At 40.1% G+C, this 17,435-nt stretch overlaps 1 protein-coding gene and 1 long non-coding RNA gene across 5 annotated transcripts in view; one reads left to right on the top strand and one right to left on the bottom strand.

Moving 5' to 3' along the window:
* The window catches only part of anks1b (ankyrin repeat and sterile alpha motif domain containing 1B), a 255,384-nt gene extending 243,912 nt beyond the window's left edge, over nt 1–11,472 (top strand). For 3 of the 4 annotated variants that reach the window (XM_003444938.4, XM_005451590.4, XM_013271198.3), the window contains 4 exons: nt 1,247–1,384; nt 1,476–1,643; nt 8,775–8,866; nt 10,086–11,472. In XM_003444938.4, the coding sequence (XP_003444986.1) occupies nt 1,247–1,384; nt 1,476–1,643; nt 8,775–8,866; nt 10,086–10,134 (447 nt within the window). In that variant the 3' untranslated portion in view covers nt 10,135–11,472. Of the gene's footprint in view, nt 1–1,246; nt 1,385–1,475; nt 1,644–8,774 lie in introns of all 4 variants that reach the window. The other variant, XM_013271197.3, reaches the window with a different exon arrangement.
* LOC102082052 (uncharacterized) overlaps nt 1–17,435 on the bottom strand; it is a 37,138-nt gene that overhangs the window by 9,796 nt on the left and 9,907 nt on the right. The window contains exon 2 of the long non-coding RNA XR_003214652.1: nt 11,845–11,902. This is a non-coding gene — a long non-coding RNA (uncharacterized LOC102082052). The remainder of the gene's footprint in view (nt 1–11,844; nt 11,903–17,435) is intronic.

The raw sequence follows: 17,435 nt of genomic DNA, 5'->3' as shown, positions 1-17,435 counted from the left end.
GTTACCCAACAGTGATGAGAAGGACACCAGCTGGTGATTCTTACCAGAAAATTAATTAATTAAAAAAAAAAAAAAATCCAAGTAAGTCTGTGTTTGGCAATTCAGTTCTCCAATTAGTCACGCAGACATGCTTGTGCCTTCTCTCGGTCCTGCATTGTTACAGAACACAGAAGGAGATGAAATGTGCGGCAACTCTCTACTCAAACAGTGGCTGTGTGAAGACGTCCACTGCTACGTATATCTGTGATATCTGTGCGATTTGTCTCGAACACAATATAAAGATAATTAAATGTGCAATTATTTGTGGAGGGAAGTTACACAGACTTTGGAAAAATGATTATGCTTCTTCCTGTTGACACCATTATAGCACTTAATGTTTAAAAAGTCTTCTCAAAACATTTTTTAAAATGTAATAGTAAAACTATCTGTGCAGCCGTCCTCGTGGATTTTCACTAATGTACTAAACCGTGAACGACAGACGGAAAGAAATAGTATTAAGTACAAAATCCATTCGGAAGATCAAAGATAGTAAGTCATTATTAGTCCTCTGTGGTTACCTGCTGTGTGAGTTCACCCAAAACAACAACTACAAGGAGAGGATTCCTCTCTTAGCTTAACCCAAGTAATCAATATGCCTATTTATATACAATCAGTGCAGAGAGACAGCACTGTCCTATATGACTAACCTGGCATTTCACTGGTTGAATGTTATGCAACTTCTTTTTGATTTCTCTCAGGTGAAATCATCTTCACTGCACCGATTTTTATCTCTACAATATGTTGTTTTAATGTTTTCATTTTCATGCCCTTAAAAAAAATCCACTTCTTCTAGATCAAAGTTTAATGCATTTTCAGCATATTTTCTTATAATAGCTCAAAGCAACTTCTAACTTAAACGTAATGTTTACTGATGTTGGCCCCCGCTAAAACTTCTCTTTGGGCTTTGATGTTTTTTTTAATTCACAGCGCTGAGATGTGCTTTAATTAACGCAACACAAAGTCTGAGCGTTCTCCAGTGACATTACCAGAGGACAAATTCCATCTGAGTGGCTCCAGAAACGTCTCAAACCGAAAAGTGTGCCACAGTGATTATGAGTTTGAGATGAATAATAAATCAGATTTGTTTTTCCGTGAAGTGGCTCAATGGAGATAATCTACAATCTCTCGGTGCGCTTCTTTATCTTTCTGCTTCTGTGTTTTCTCTCTTTGTTTCCTCCTCTGCGTCTTTCGCTCTCTCTCTCTGTAGAACATCATAGCGGAGCATGAGATTCGCAACATCTCGTGTGCAGCTCAGGATCCAGAGGATCTGTCCACATTTGCCTACATCACCAAAGACCTCAAGTCCAGTCACCACTACTGCCATGTCTTCACTGCTTTTGATGTGGTCAGTACTGACACTCTGCTGTGCTCACAGGCGAACATCAGACTCACTGTCCAAGATCACATTCACCTATTTGATTTTGCCATTTTGTCAGAACCTGGCCTACGAGATCATCCTGACGCTCGGACAGGCCTTCGAGGTGGCCTACCAGCTAGCCCTACAGGCTAGGAAGAGCGGCCACGGATCATCCACACTGCCCGAAAGCTTCGACAGCAAACCCAGCAAACCTGTCCCCAAGCCACGCATCAACATCCGCAAGTCTGTAAGTAACGCAGCTGCACAGCTGCACTACTGTTCAAAGACAAAATCCATCCCTGTCAAGTTCCACAATAGTGAGGCCACATGTTCCAGATGGTCTGGATTGGATTGCTTTGGTCTAAAGTGAAAAAACTTCAAATTTTTTGAATTTCATTCCAATAAAGCACTCCTATTTTCACTGGACTCTGTCCATAATACCTTACCAGTATCATCCTCACTCATTTACATTATTTCTAAACATCTGAGATTGGTTTTCTAGCTCTATCTGCTCGTGTTCTTTGCGTGCGTGCGCCTTGGCCCAGCGGACTAAGTGGCAGAGGTGTAGGTGGATATTTGGTCTTTTAAGCGTTCACTCAGTCTTACTGTCCCTGCAGTCTCTTACACACTTGGCTGATTGATGATGCGTGTTTGCATAAAGCTCCAGGGAGGCTTGCCCGCTCTCTCTCCGGGTGTGCATGAGAGTGTGTGTGTGTGTGTGGTTCTGTGTAAGAGAAGATAAAGAATTCTCATGTGGAGGACTGCACTATAGGGAAGAGCTTTCCGCTCATGTGCAGTAATCTGCTTGAGGTAGGGCTGAGTATGATAAGAAATAAATACAAATGCTGATATACAAATGCTTTGATGGTTTAAATGATAAGTTGAGGAGCTTCACTTAAGCTGCATCAGTGCATACAGAGCAAAAGAGGAAAAACCTAGTCTTCTCTCAAACCTGCAGGAAAGCACTTGAATGTAACCGTAATGGATTTAGAGAACGATGATGGTTAAGCAGAGCAAAGTGCCCCATTTTTGCCTTCGTGTCTGCTCGCAGATATCACTCAGAACTGTGAACTTGTTCTGTTTCCTCCTTTAGCCTGACATTCCCTGAACTGTAATAGATATCCTCGTTGGTGGTGGCTGGCTGTATAATAGCTTGACAATGGCTTTAGTCCAGCTTGTAGCATTGATGGGCTAAAAGATAGCCCTCAAATAGTGCTTATTGAACAGATCGTTCTACAAAAGAAAACCGTTTCATGTCTTGTGTCAACTCGATAATCGGGATGATTCCAACGTCTGAGCCCAGGCAAAAGCTACAATGATGGATGGTCATATTAAAAGTGGCCAAGGTTTCAAATATTACAGTTATAGAGTTCCAAAAGCTCAGGCTGCAGATGCACCAATGGCTCAATTTCAGAGTGTTTTTCTGTTCTTGGATGTACTCTTATACTCTTGTATGACACCAAAGCGAGGATATTATCTCATGCACCCACCCACTGGTCAAACCTCCCGTTTGCAAAGCACTGCAGACTCTTAGACAAATAATAATGAGAATTACTTTGGACACATTCATTCAAAGGCTTAAAATCTGAAGCTGAAATGAGCTTAATAGGTCTCAGACAAGTCAATATTTATCAGTCATGCTTCTAGTGGACTCTGTATGCCCCCAACAGTTTCGTAACTTATATTGATCCATATAAATTATGGTAATCAATACCCAGCCCTCGCTGTTTAACAGAGTCTTCTTTCCCATACAGTATCATGAAAGCATGTGTCATACCTCCATCAACTACAGTGTCACAAAGTCTATCAATAAACCTGCAGCCCTTCCATAAACCCCTCAACAGACCATTAAAATAGTCACCCTAACCCACTCTGCACTCACTACCCTCCTCCACTGACAAACACCAGCTCAGGCTCAGCAGCACACGTGTGAGTCCAAAAGGCCTGGTACAGAGTTATAGTTGCTGCTGTAACGGTGTGCTTGGACCAAATTTACATACTGTGAGTCATGAAAAAACAAAAAGATGGTGATTGAGTGGAACAGCAGTTTCATAGGAATGCTCTCGCTTTCTAAAGTTAGTGTGAGATGTGAGATGGTGAGGAAAGATGGGAAAGGAGAGCACATGCGGTATTTGTTTGTGTGGTCCTATGCCTACAGAGATGATGGATGACGGCATGTGCACACACAATCTGCTTAGTCGGCAACCATTACATTAACCATTAATTGTCTTTTTTCCTGCCTGCTTCATGTATATGTATGTGTGTGTGTGGTGTAGTTAATGGCTTGTGGTGTGCAGCAGGGCAAAGATACTGCAGGATTCACTTAATATTCCTGCCACCCGCCAGCTATGATCTCCATCCTCCAGCACCTCTAAAGCCCATGTCCTTTAAAATACGGTAGCTTTGTTTCTCTGTGCACCAGTAACAGTTTCTCCACAACCTCCCATTGTCATATTTCTCCCGTGAGCATATCAGGTTGTAAATCCCCCCCAACATCCACTTAACTTACAAAGGTGAACTTGTTTGAGGTAACCGGGACTGGTGTGTTACTGTAATCTGTAATATGACACTTTTAAAGCAACAGATTTCATTTTAGATAGTCTACAATAGGCCTGGGTCGTATCAGATTATAACAGCAGTTTAGAAGTCCTTATGGAAGATGGAGACTATGAGTGTAGAAAAATGCCTCTGCCCTATATACTGTATATAAAAGATGGACATAGCAGTCGTGGTGGCACTCATTGGTGAGAAAAGTCCGGCTGTTAAGTATTTTCGCTGTTGCTAAATTTTTGTTACTTAACCAGACAAATCTACCTGACAAACTGAGAGACTGTTCATGGAGTGTTGAGATCATACAGTAAGTCACGTTTTCTCATAGATGTCTATGCAATCTGACTTTGGAATCTGTGAATGATAAAGATGTGACCAACATATTGCCACATGTAACTTTATAACCTTTTCTCCAACTGCAATAGTGGGTTAGTCCTAGATAGATGCCACCCGAGCCTAGTCTAGAAGTCCTATTTTTTTTACATTACCCTAACCCTTTAACAACCTTTAAAACAACTGGAAATTCGTCATGAACCTGGGGAAAAATGTCTAAATCCATTTGAATAAACTGAGCCTGAGTGTTAGAGACACTTTTTTCAGAGCTTTTTTTGTACAGTTGCTGTGGCATATTCATACTAGTGGGAGTGTTGTTGCCATGCAGGAGTTGCTATATAAGTGTGGCGTAACATTGCCTTCTCCAGTCTGAGTTTTGCTGTGTTGTGGTAATGCTGCTGTCCCCCGCTGTTTCCAGGGCAATGAATTTGCTGCCATGTTGTTGCCATGGTTTTTTTGCTTTTGGTTTTAGACCGCTGTTGCCTTTCTCTGTTGCCATGTAGCTGCTCTGTCCTCGCTGTGGTTTTTTGCCTTGCTGCTTTGTTGCTTTTGGAGCAGGCCGACTTTGACTTGTGTATGACCTCTGCCTCCCTGTAGGTCATCATGCCCCCTTCCAGCCGCTGGTCACTGGGCCACATTTACACCCCTCACCGGCCTCCTCTTCACCCTCCTCTTCCTCCCTCTCGACTCTTCCATCTTCCTCACAAAGCTCAGTCACAGGTCCTCCACGCTTTTCCTTCTCTTATCCTTTGTTTTCATGTAATTTTTCATTTATTCAAGGAGAAGGCGCCATCTGTAAGTGCTTCCATTTTAATTCTGTTGCTTTTACTCAACTGACTCTGCATCCTTGTGTGTTCTGTTTGCTGTGTGTGTGCGTGTGTGTTTCTTCGTTTACTACCCCATGGGTCCATATCACTTTTAGTAGCGCTGGTATAAAAAAGACAGCCAATCTTGCAGAGCCAATCCATTTCATAAGTGCTTCAGTTTTTACGTGTCCGTCTGTACCAATTCAGCCTTTGGATGGAGATGCACCGCCTCCTTCTTTGTGGTATATTTGAGATGGTAAATTAATGTAAATAAAGCGCTTTGATCAATAAACAGTTGAGTTGAGTGGTTGGACGTATAAATCAGCTAACAGTAATTGGACCGAGCTGAAGGATGAGGGATTTTTTGGGGGGTCTTTTTAAAAAACTTTGTTAAATTATGCTAATTAAAGAGTCTGCCTCATTGAGAATTCGACTCAGTCAATAATTAGCTCGTGAATTCCTTCCTTTCTTATTTTATGTTTAATAAATTAGAGTTGCCAAAGATTCTCATCATTAGTGACCTTGTATGTCCTAGCTTGCCAGCTACGACGAGTGTTGTCAGCCTTTCGGTGGCAAATGCTGCAGGTTGTGCGGCCTAAATATCAAATAGCTTAAATTTTCTCATTTACTTGCTCTTTCATGACTCAGTCATACTACAGTGAAAATAGGATAGCAACCTCTTTCTGATTTGGAAAAGACTGGTGGTTGCCCAATGACTACATTGATTTATAGTTGTATAGTATATTATATATTATATATTATATTGAGTGTGTTGAACGTGCAACACACTCAAATTCTGGGCAACTAATTTCAAGCACATGGTGATTGCTTGGGTCAACTGGCAGAAGGCAACCTGTCTCCACACCATCGCAGTATGACTCAGACTGACTGCAGTCACCCTCAGATAGACTAGCAGCAGTCTGCAAGTAATTTCCATCTCATTTATAAATGGAGACAGATTTCCAGCATATTGAAATCAACCTGAGTCAGTCTTCACCGACAAGCGCAACTCAGCAGCAAAGCATCGCAATAGGGGACTTGATTCAACTGGTTATTTTCTGTTCATATTCCTATATAAAAGTAAGGTTTTAGACTGCCTATAGCATTTTGCTGTTAAATTTCCATTCTGCAGAAACTACATCACTATTTGGGAATGAATTTCTGAATTTGTGTTTTAAATTTGAGGTTCTGGCAGGACTTTGAATTTCATGTGAATTTCTGTGTATATGGATGGCAACAGATTTGCGTTTTTTACTGATTTGTGACAGTTGAACAACTTGACTCCATTCAATTGGAGCAAATTGGTCTTATTGCCAATTTATCACATGTCAAATTTACTTTGAAGATGGTTCTTTGAAGCAACTAAGGCAACAGGACTGGAAGTTCACTGTACACAGTCGCAATAATTGTGGTCTTCCTGCAGTCTCCAACCACAGTTTTCTCTAGTTTGATTGTAACATTAGAGGCTAAACTTCATTTAGATCAAGGCTGTGAAACGTAAGTCCCGGGGGCCAGAATCGGTCTGGCAAAGACTCCAATCTGCCTCACTGGTGATAACAAGGGCACAAATTTTGGACTTTTAACTGTATTTTTCATTTATAAAGACCTCAATGGGTCCCCCCCATACTCATACACCAATGTAATTAGGTAATAAAGAATTAAATGGGAGAAAAGTTTCTGGGTTTTTTCAACATCTACTACAGAAATGTTATTTTTTTTGTTTTTTTACAGCATAAATCTGAAGTTTAACAGATTTATTCCTTACAGTTTAAGCCTGAAGACTGCTCTTTCATTTAGTACAGCTGCTTGTCTTTGTCATGTGGAAAAACTGATGTCTACTGTTGTACTTATATTAAGATCTCTCAGGGATTGAATGTGTAGTCAAAACTTCACAAGTCAATTTCATGCGAATCATCAAATCTAATGCTGGACTCAGAGTGGCCTGCTGGAACATTTTAAAACACTGCCTACCCTTTATAACAAATGCTTAAAAATGAGCTAAATGTTTAAACGCACTTGAAACCACGTAGGTTTAGTAGTTCCAGAACTAAATGCTTGCACTGAACTTTTATTTTTGGAGTGCTTTCACTTCTGAACCAACCTCACACTCGCCCAGAAACATCTTCATCTATCACACAAAGCATATGATTTTTATAAAGGGTCATTAAAGAACGACTGGCGTTCCACAGTGTACGTAGTGTGCCAAGAAATTATTCAAAAGTTCAATAGAGCCACACTACAAAGAGCATGTTTTACATCAGTTTGGACCACTGAGTTCGTGGAGCCAAATCAAACATTGGACGCCCCGGTAGCATCACTTAAAGTTTCTCTTCTCACCCCTTCCTTTGGGAAAAAAAAAATTGCTGATATAAAATTCATTTTGAAAGCAGACGGTTCATTCAGCGTCTTCATGTGTGGTTCATGAATTTGATACTGGTGATGCTCTGGATGAGCTCTTTACTGAGCATGATGTGTTGTGATGCCGCGAGATCGAAAGTGTGTCTGTGTTTGCCCTAATCCTATAACCCCAAAACAGGATTATATGGTCTTGCTCTGGCTGTCTGAGTGTGTGTGTGTGTGTGTGTGTGTGTGTGTGTGTGTGTGTGTGTGTGTGTGTGTAAAGAAGAGGATAGAGAACCGTATTAATATTACAGTTAGTTTCAGTACTGTTGCTGTAGCAGTGTGTTAAGAGAAGATAACCGAACCATGGCTCTGTTAGTGCACCGCAGAGTTAATCCAGTTTCCTCCAACAACACTACGACACCTTTCAAAGCAGATCATTTTTGGCTTTATTATAAAAATGTTAACACTACATGAAGATGCAGTTAATAATTTGCTCATATATATGTTTGCAATTCAAGTTTACAAACACGTCTTCCTGTACCGAGTCAACTTTACCGAAGCTGCCATCCCCCAAACCATCTGAAAACAAACCAACAGACTGGAGGAAAGCCACCCTCGGCAATAGACCTAAGCCTCTTGATTGTTGCCTTGGGGTTATTTTTGAAAGCGCTCTAGATTGTTTGGTTTGTTTCTCAGCCACCACGACAGCTTTGCAGCTACAGACAGCATCTCTATTAAAATGCTTCGGAGCTGCAGGAAATGGCTCAGGAGGTAGAGCAGGTCGTCTACTAAACAGAAGGTTTGTGGTTTGATCCCTGGAAGCACCAAAGCATCCTTGGGTAAGCCAAGGCCAAAGTGCTTGTGAATGAAGAAGGTTGTGTAGCATTTCAGAGTGGGGCAGCAATATATAAGAACCAGTTCATTTACCATTCGTACAGCTTATAGGTGATGCGCTGCTTCAGTATGAACACAGACATGACATTTATACATATTCAAAAAAATGTGTATATTCTCAGTTCTGCTTTCCCATCTGTATTATTTTCCCCCGCCATCTCATTTCTCTGTAAGCAGCCGATCCTCCACCTCCATCTCATTCATTCTACTGTATCACTCTGGTTTCACCGACTATCAGCATGACATAATATCTGAAAACTGCACCTCAAGTCGTTTTTTTAAAACTACGACACAGACTTTTGCATTGTTTGGTTTGAAATCATCCAACACAGCAGTACAATATAATAAACTGGCCGTTTGTCCTGCTTCTCCCCCCCCCCCTCCCCTCCCTCCCCTCTTGTTTTTTTCTAACTCTGCTTCTCCCCGTCCTCCTCCGACTCTCTCTGTGTCAGATGGAGCAGCCATCCATGGATCAGAAGGGCCATGCCAACGTGCCGTGGATTGTGGAGCCAGGTCAGGAGGCCAAAAGAGGAGTCAACACCAAGTACGAGACCACTATTTTCTAACATACACCCGCCTTGTCCAATCCTGTGTGTGTGTGCCTTTCAGAGGTTGCCCTGTACCGGGCCCCGCCCCGGAGTTGGGCACGAGCGACGCACGCCGCCGCGCCACCTCACCGGCTGACAAAAAAAAAAAATTAAAAAAAAAAACATCTCGCCCCGCCCCCGATAGCCGAGCCTGTCCACTGCATGATGACGTTTGGCGCTGCGTTGTCTCTCTCTTCTTTCTCCTTGTCTCTTCTTCTCTCTTTTATTTCTGCTCTCCCCCCTCTCTTTGGCCTGGGCCACGTCCTCCTGCCTGCAGGGCTGGCGCATGACCTTTGAACCCAGGGCTGTGGTGCACTTCTGTCTCCACCTGTAGGGGGAATGGTCAGCTCTGTTTTTCCACTTCATGTTTGTCGGTCAGTCAGCAGTCAACCACTCGGTTATTCTGCTTCCAGTTTCTTGTTTTTTGGTTTTTTTCTTTTTCTTCCTGTTTATGGGTGCAACCATTTGGCTTCGTCTCTCTCCTCCTTTTCTCCTCCAACTGCCTCCATCCCTCACTTTACTATTCATTTTAGCCCTTTTGTCCAACTGCCCCTGATAACTTGAACAAGATTTGAAACCAGAGCACTGCTAAGAGGCGAAACAGTGTTTTAGCTGTCTCTGAGCACCGTGTGGGAGCTGACAGTGAGGAGGGATGTTGTCCTAACATGACAACTGGAGGGAAATTTAGACTTTTTAAACACTTTTTAATCAAAGAGGAGAGCTGAACTTTGGGAGAGGTGATGTAGCACAGTCTAACTTTGACTCAAACTGGTTCATCCAGCAGGCTACTAGAATGTATTTCAACTTTTTGATTCTTTATATCAGATTATTTTTTGGAGATAAACTTGTAAATTTCTTTGACAAACTATATTTTAAACTTGACCTGTGACACAGGAAGATCTAGGTGAACTTTTGCTTTTCTAGCACCTTTTTTCAGCACATGTTTGTGTATATGTTCAGAATTACTTTAATCACGTGGAGTTTTTGTTTTGTTTTAATTTTTTTTTCCCAGCCCATAAACCTTGTTTTATTTGGGGGAATAAATCTTGTATGTAAAAGGTTTAGCATGTGGCTTGTGAAACGCATGGTGGCCATTTTGGATTTGCTGAGCAGGGGGGCCAGTGGAGAGGCGGGGTGTGAGGGCTCTCTCGATAAGTGATGTCATCTCATTTGCAGGGCAATGCCGGATGCTCATGTCTATTACTGTGGAATGCAAAGAATGTAGCCAGCCCTAAACATGGACCTTGTCACACACACAATGCAAAAAGGACTACAAAGGACCCTCTTGTTCACTTTTCAAAAGGACTACAAACATGGATGCTACTCCACAGTGTTTAAGGTTGACTACAAAATATTAACGTCATTCATCCACGTGTTGCTCGACACAGTAAACATTGGACCAACTAATAATTAAACACACACACACACACACACACGCTGACAGGACTGCATCTTGACAGACGACCGTCTGCTCTGAATGTACACTTATTAGAAAGCAGCCTCAACTTTCTGCAACTCCAGCAGGATCTGTTTTATGCGCCCAACTGGGAGGCATGACCTTCGAACTTTTTGGCAGGTCAGCATCTCCATGGAGACTGTGAGTATGGTTACAGGGCATGTTTAGGTAATAGACGGCGGGCTGACTAAAGGGCATCCCTGGGCATGTGTCAGTGTTGGCATGAGTTCCACGATGTCTGGCTGGCTCTTTTGGTCCTCTTTATTTTATTTCTTTGTTGTTGTTTTTTTTTTCTTTAATGTCAGAAAATAATAAAGAGATATATGCACAAGTGTGTAAATGACTAGCTGCAACACGCTCAAGATGCAACGGGTGTCTCATTATGGATGAAGAGCCTATGTGAACAAAGCATCTAGAGTCTAAAAAAAAAAGTATTCTATTCGTATTGCCTGACATTTTAATGTTTAATATGAGAGTATTATATTACCATGAGGATTATGATTATACTTGTGCAATTCTTGTCTACTGTTGTCTTAATGTTACATTATTTTTCTATGATATGCTGAAATGAAAACCTTGGGCCTGAGAATGATGGCAATCCTTTAACAAAAAAAAAAAATAAAAATAAAATAAAATCTAGGCGATCATACTTGTACACAGAGAGCGAATGTCGCAGGTGGCTAGCTAACTTTTAGGTCAGGTCAACTCTCCATCATTTCTCACGGGGCTCTACTCTTATCTAGCAGATGTACTATTTTAAAACGCAGTATTACTGTATTATTTGGATGAGAAATCATCCAATTATAAAGTGTACATAGATATTTTGCCAACTCATTGTTCATACATGTAAAAGAGAAAAGAATAAAGGATTTGCAGCAAATGGCACTGGAAACATGGTACCAAAATAAAGGTTGGACATTTTAAAAAAAGTGGTAGATTGTAGAGACTGTATTTTGAGTGCAAACTAACATGAATTATTTGGTGTCATCACTGCTGACCAACTAATGTACATAGGCTTGGGCTTCCAGCACACTGATTTTTGTAATTTTGGCCATTATTTATATCCTTGTAAATCACATTAAATAAAATATGACTTGTACAACCATATTTATCCATGGGATAAAGTTGTTATTACATCTTTTTTTTCCCCCCCCATTCTCAATCACTGCATAATACCAGAGTAAACATAAAAATTCCTAGAGACACATTATTTGACAATAGTGGCTTATTTTGGTATAGGTGTAGCACTGTGACTGTGAGCAAAGATGGAGATATTTGGGTACTCTGTTTGTAGTACTAACCCTTGGTGCAGCTTCTGCAGATGATAAGGACGCATCTCCAAGTATCACAAAATTTCACGTTGCACCAATTGTCATTTGCAAAATGTACTTTTACCATCTGGGTCTTGCCCCATTTATGCACAACAAGCACCATCTCAGAACTTACTCGCACATTATAGTGTGTTAATATTTCACATACCTCAAACTGGACCTGCTGCCCAGCTGTGATGCCAGTGACTTCAAAATTTCACCTTTTTCTACGAAGGAAATTGAGAAAGAGAGGATAACCATTTATCTCCTTCAGGCTTCAAAGCATTAAGAATCTCTTCAAATCTTTTCTTTGCATTCATTCTTAAAGAGCTCTTCTTTTAGTCCTTGCTCAACCATTTGAACACAAATGAACACTCATGGGAAAAGCTGTAGTTAATAAATCAGTGTAATATTGATTGCAGAGCTCTCAGAGTTACTTTCTCCTCCACCAGCTTGTTTTTGGTTTGTAGGAAGTTCCTCACAGAATCCTGGTGGATTATTTACACCTTCAGGTGGTGAGAATCACTGAGGGCAGTCATGTAAAAGGAGTTAGTAAAGAAGTGAAAACGATTGTGAATCCACTGGAGAGAAAGATGTTGAGACAGTAGTGAAACAGACCAAGAGTTTGTTATAGTGTACTGTCACCGATAGTTATACTCAGTATCAAGACTGTAGTGGAAGACGGCCATGAATAAAATAGCTTTAAACAATTCTCAGATAAGCTGTACTCGAGAAAAAAAAACAAAACCCACTGCTGTGCACTATAAACCTCTACTTAGGTGTATAAAAATATATATGGGAATTTTTTTTAAATGTATACTGAAACAGATCGCAGATGAGCTCAGACCTGATCAGATGAGCAACTTCCTGCTCTGACACTGAGGTCACTGCAGGGTGAGCAGTTAGCTGCCTCCTCATTAACCAAATCATCCAACTTTACTGTGTGCCTCTTTGCATGTAGAAAAAGCACACACACACTGACATGACACGTCTGCAGTGAACCATTGCAGCTGTGATCTCTGTGTATTCGCAGAGAGACTTCCTATTGTAAAAGTGTTCACAATATAAAATCATAACGAGCAACAAATCCCTGCATATATAACAGACACAATCATTTTCAAAAATGACCGCTCCCCTCTGCTTCCTAATTACATTCACTTCTCAGCTGATTAACCACATTTCATTTGCATTTTTCTGGTTTTCCAAGCACTGAATGGGAGGCAGATAGATTGTGACAGGAAGGCAAAGGCCCTTGGCCATTACCGAGTTACCGTTCTGCACATCGTGTCAGACAAATTTTGCAGTTAAAGAGAAACATGCAGTCTATTTGAGTAAGGTACGTCTCTGAATTCACACCGTGATTTTATCCAATGTCTTTCCTTTTTTGTAAATCTGACACAAAATTGGAGGTGCAATATGAAGGAATGGAGGTGCACCACATGCTTTCAGGTGAAGAAATAATATATTCACCTTATGATAAAAACTCACATGTTAACATTAGGCTTTCAAACACAACGAAATGACGACAACTGTGCAGTTCAAAAATAAATCTACATGAAGAACCTGGTAGGGTTTGGATCTGCAGCTGTTTGCAAAGATCCACTCTATTGAAGGTGAGTGTATTTCTGATCAAGAAGTACTATTTGAATGAGCCACCTGCTACATTTATATTAAATTATGTAAGTATTGGGTCACTCCATTTCATATCATTGTCGGCCGTCTGCTTGACAATCTCTGATTTGCAAAAATGTTTTATGTATTATTCAAGCTTTATTACAATTTTAGCCTCACATATTAAATAGTTATGTGATTTGCATTCAACTTTCATGCTGGATTCAGAAAATATTACTAAAAAGTTGTATCACAAAAAAAATCAGTAGATAGTGTATCCAATACAGTCGGCGTTACTCCAAATTGGTCACAGAAAATTCACCCTCACTCCCAAACCGTTGCTGCAGATAGCCGCCCTTCCCTGAGCCTGCTTCTGCCAGAGCTTTCTTCCTGTTAAAAGGGTGTTTTTCCTTCCCACTGTCACCAAATTGCTTGCTCATACGGCATCATCTGATTGTTGCTTTTCTCTTTGTTTTCTCTGTATTATTGTAGAGTCTTTACCTCACAATATAAAGCACGTTGAAGAAACTGTTGTTGTTTAAACACTGCCTCAGATTTAAATGTGCAAGAAAATAAAAAGCCTGAGAGTCTGTAGATGAGTCTTTTTTTTAATATATAAAGCTTAAATTTCACAGTAAACCTGATCTAATATGTCCAAATTGTAAACCTTATCAATTTCAGGCAAATCAGAGGTAAAGTTGACTCTGTAGCACTATGCTAGCTGAAATACTGTCTTTATGTAGAGAGACACTATTTAAAATAAGTGATAGATTTGATCTGTGTAATTAACTGGCATTTCTTGTGTGCCATCTCCCACATTTTGAGGCTGCAGTAATGTGAAAATTAAACTGCCTTCTCAGTCAGCAAAAGGTGTCTAAAAGTCTTATTTCTTGAGGGTTGGTTTTTTTTTTTGTTTTTTTTTTGCAATTTACAACCTAGAAGCTGAATAAAATGAGAGTTAATGAGGGATTTTAAGGGATATAAATTGCTTTGAACCCCAACGCTGCATAAATGTTCGTGCTGGCTCAGAAAAACGTTAGAAATAAACAACGGCATGCTCCATAAATATATAAACAAGGGCTTAGTGCACGGTTTACATCACTGTCAACCTCTTTTACCAACTCACATATGTAGACGTATGGATGAGTGCATGTGGTTTATTATCTATGAAACTACAGAGGACTGACATTTACAGCACGTCTGTGAAAGGCTGAACAAGCATTTGCCATGAGCTATAAACCTCAGAGCAAAATGGCTTGCAATCTGTTTGCAGGTTGGACAGTTAAAATCTGCAGCCGACAGACCGCTGGGCCGTTCTCTGAGATCGGAGGAGAAAGGCATGGTGCTGTGGCACATTAGTTTGCAGAAGATTTACTGCCAATCTGCAGTTTGGTGCATTCTGTTGAGAACTGACAATGCATTATATTGTTTTATAAAAGGAGACTACTGCAGGAGGAGAGTGGGAGTTAATTCAAGATATTATTTCTGGAAGATTATACCAGAAGTGGAGGAAGTGGTGCAGTGGCTGCTGTATGCAGGCTTCCCAAATCTCCACTAGCTCAATTTTATTTCTACTGCTGGCAGCGGTGGAGACACAGGACTTAACTGAGCACAAAGAGATACAGTGGGGACAGAATAATGGAGGAGGACATAAACACGTGGATGAGCATGGCAGGTTTTTTTTGCTGTTACGAGAAAATGACCAATAATGACAAAATGGTTCTATTTGTTGACACCAATTTTTTAAATTTTGTACTGTCTGCAACGAAGTGTTAAGCAGGAAGAGTGCACGCTTTGTTTCAGTGTCTGTGTCAGACTGTGGGACAGGGCCAAAATCCCAGATGGTATGTTCTTCCCACGGCCACTAACTAAAAGGAGAATACTTTAGAAAAACAACTCATGTAACAATCACAATTATATCTGGCATTCGTTAAACAGAGACAGCTTCAAGCAAGATTACGGAGTAATGAATGGAAATGAGGGAGAAAAGAAACGGGTCTGTGTGGACATTTAGATTCAGCTCCTTGGACACACCTGAATCCACCGTTCCATGGCTCTAATATGCAAACAGAACCAAAAAAATTGGATTAGTATCTGCCTTGAGAAACTGTTTTACATAAAAGACAATTTGCTGCTTGTGGTAAATGACTGGCTGAGCACAAAACACCTTTTTTACACCTGTGCAGATTTGCAGCAGCGCTGGCATTAACATAATGTCCTGGATGAGCTCAACATAGAAATGGGCTTGCTAGAAAGTGTGCAACAGAGAAACCAACTGGTTTTTGCAAAAGAGTTGAACAAAAGGTGAATCAACACACATGCACACAGAGAGACACTGCTAAGCAGCAGCTTGGGATGTCAACATGATAAAGCTGGACACAATGAAGAGTCTTGGTCATAAAAAGCAAAAACCAAACAGGCTGTCACCTTCTCTTAACACAGAAACACCCGAGCGAACAACCTGGATTCTCAAAATGAAACAAATACAAACGCAGTGCAGGATTTGACATTAACATTTGTTGACAAGTTAAAGTTTAATGTACTTATCCAAATAAAAAGCTGATTATCTGGATAGAAATGTACCAAAATGTACTTTAAAAAAAAAAAACAGAATTCAGGAGAAACATGGAAGCTACAGGCTAGCATGATAAAAGCTCTTCTTTGTGACTTATGACAAAATTTTAATCAAACTAAACTGCGGGGGAACCACTGCAAAACCTTTTGTAACAACAGACCTAATCAGATACTTAAACCACCTTCAAACAGCTGAACATGCATATTATAAACAAGCTAACAATAGAAAAAGTTGCTATGGCTAAAGCTAAAGCTAGGCAGAGTCAGAGCTAGCCTCAAGTTTAATCCTTTTCTTTTTTTAATGAAAATAAAATTTTATATTCAAGAAATGAAAAGGTTTTGTAAATGTAATCTTCACCTCAATATTTATTATGCATTCATGTGCAATTTCCTCACATAATTTGACCTGGACTACACCTGAAATATAAGGTAACTGACGTAAGCGGTTGTGTAGACTGCTAACTTTCTTGATTGTATTATTATTCTGCCGTCTACCTGATATCTGTAAAAATTAAAAAATGTATCATGAAATTTATAATTTCTTTGATTTCAAGGACTTTTAATGTAAATTTGAATATAAACCAATACATTTGTCGCTGATCATCTAATATATATACTAATGATGGTTTTAAAAAGCCACAGCTTTAACTGTAACCATAACCGATGCATGCATTTCTACTTTCATTTATGGAAAATTGAAGGGGTGGAAATTACACCCATGTTTATCCATCTATTTAGATTTAAATTTGCCTTAAAAAGCAGCATCAGTCTTATATTTTGCTTGGCTAGTAACCGGTGGTTTAATTAGGTCGATTATGGTGGACAACTCTTGAGCATTGTGCTTATGATGTCACATGAGAAATCTCAACACACTGGTGGAAACCCTACTTTCTTAACTTGGTCCAAAGACAGAAATCAAACTATCCACAAAGGTGGACAGTTGGAAAGGAGAGATGAAGGCTTTGTCTGACAACACAAAGCCTGTGAATTGGAAAGGTTTCCCAAAGGAAGACATGAAATACCCCTGAAAATAGCCGACTATATAAACTATAAAAAGCAGTTAATGCAATACTTTGTGAAATCCCCTGAATTAAAGACGAAAGTCTGCATTTCAATCACATCGTGACTGTTTGATTTCAAATCCATTGTTGTGGTGTACAAAGGCAAAATTACAAAAATCAAAAGCAGTGGTCAAATACTTACCAGACTACACAAATCTAAGATAAAGCAAGAACCTCATAATGAAGCCTAAAAAGTAAAATACAAGATATGGTTTATCATCTGTACTACAGCTCAAAGACTCTAAGGGTCTGCATACTGAACTTTTTGAAACAGAGTTGAAGCATGACCTGATTAGTGGTGGTGGTGATGAAGGAATCATGTGCATCAACTTTGTACTCAGTTAAATGTTTACATTCGTTTAAAAGCCAGCACCAGACAAACTAAATCTGTGTTTGTTTGCTGCAATCTCCTCGGAGTGCTGAACGGGGCAGAGGATAAGCATGTAGGTTAAGTGCTACTGCAAAATGAGATTTGACAGCACTGCAAAAGGCTCAGAGGAAGTATTTTACATAA

This window comes from Oreochromis niloticus, linkage group LG17 (genome assembly GCF_001858045.2).
Source record: "Oreochromis niloticus isolate F11D_XX linkage group LG17, O_niloticus_UMD_NMBU, whole genome shotgun sequence".
Taxonomy (NCBI): Eukaryota; Metazoa; Chordata; class Actinopteri; order Cichliformes; family Cichlidae; genus Oreochromis; species Oreochromis niloticus.
The sequence above is the reverse complement of the archived record's forward strand: the minus strand, read 5'-3'. Positions and strand labels throughout refer to the sequence as shown.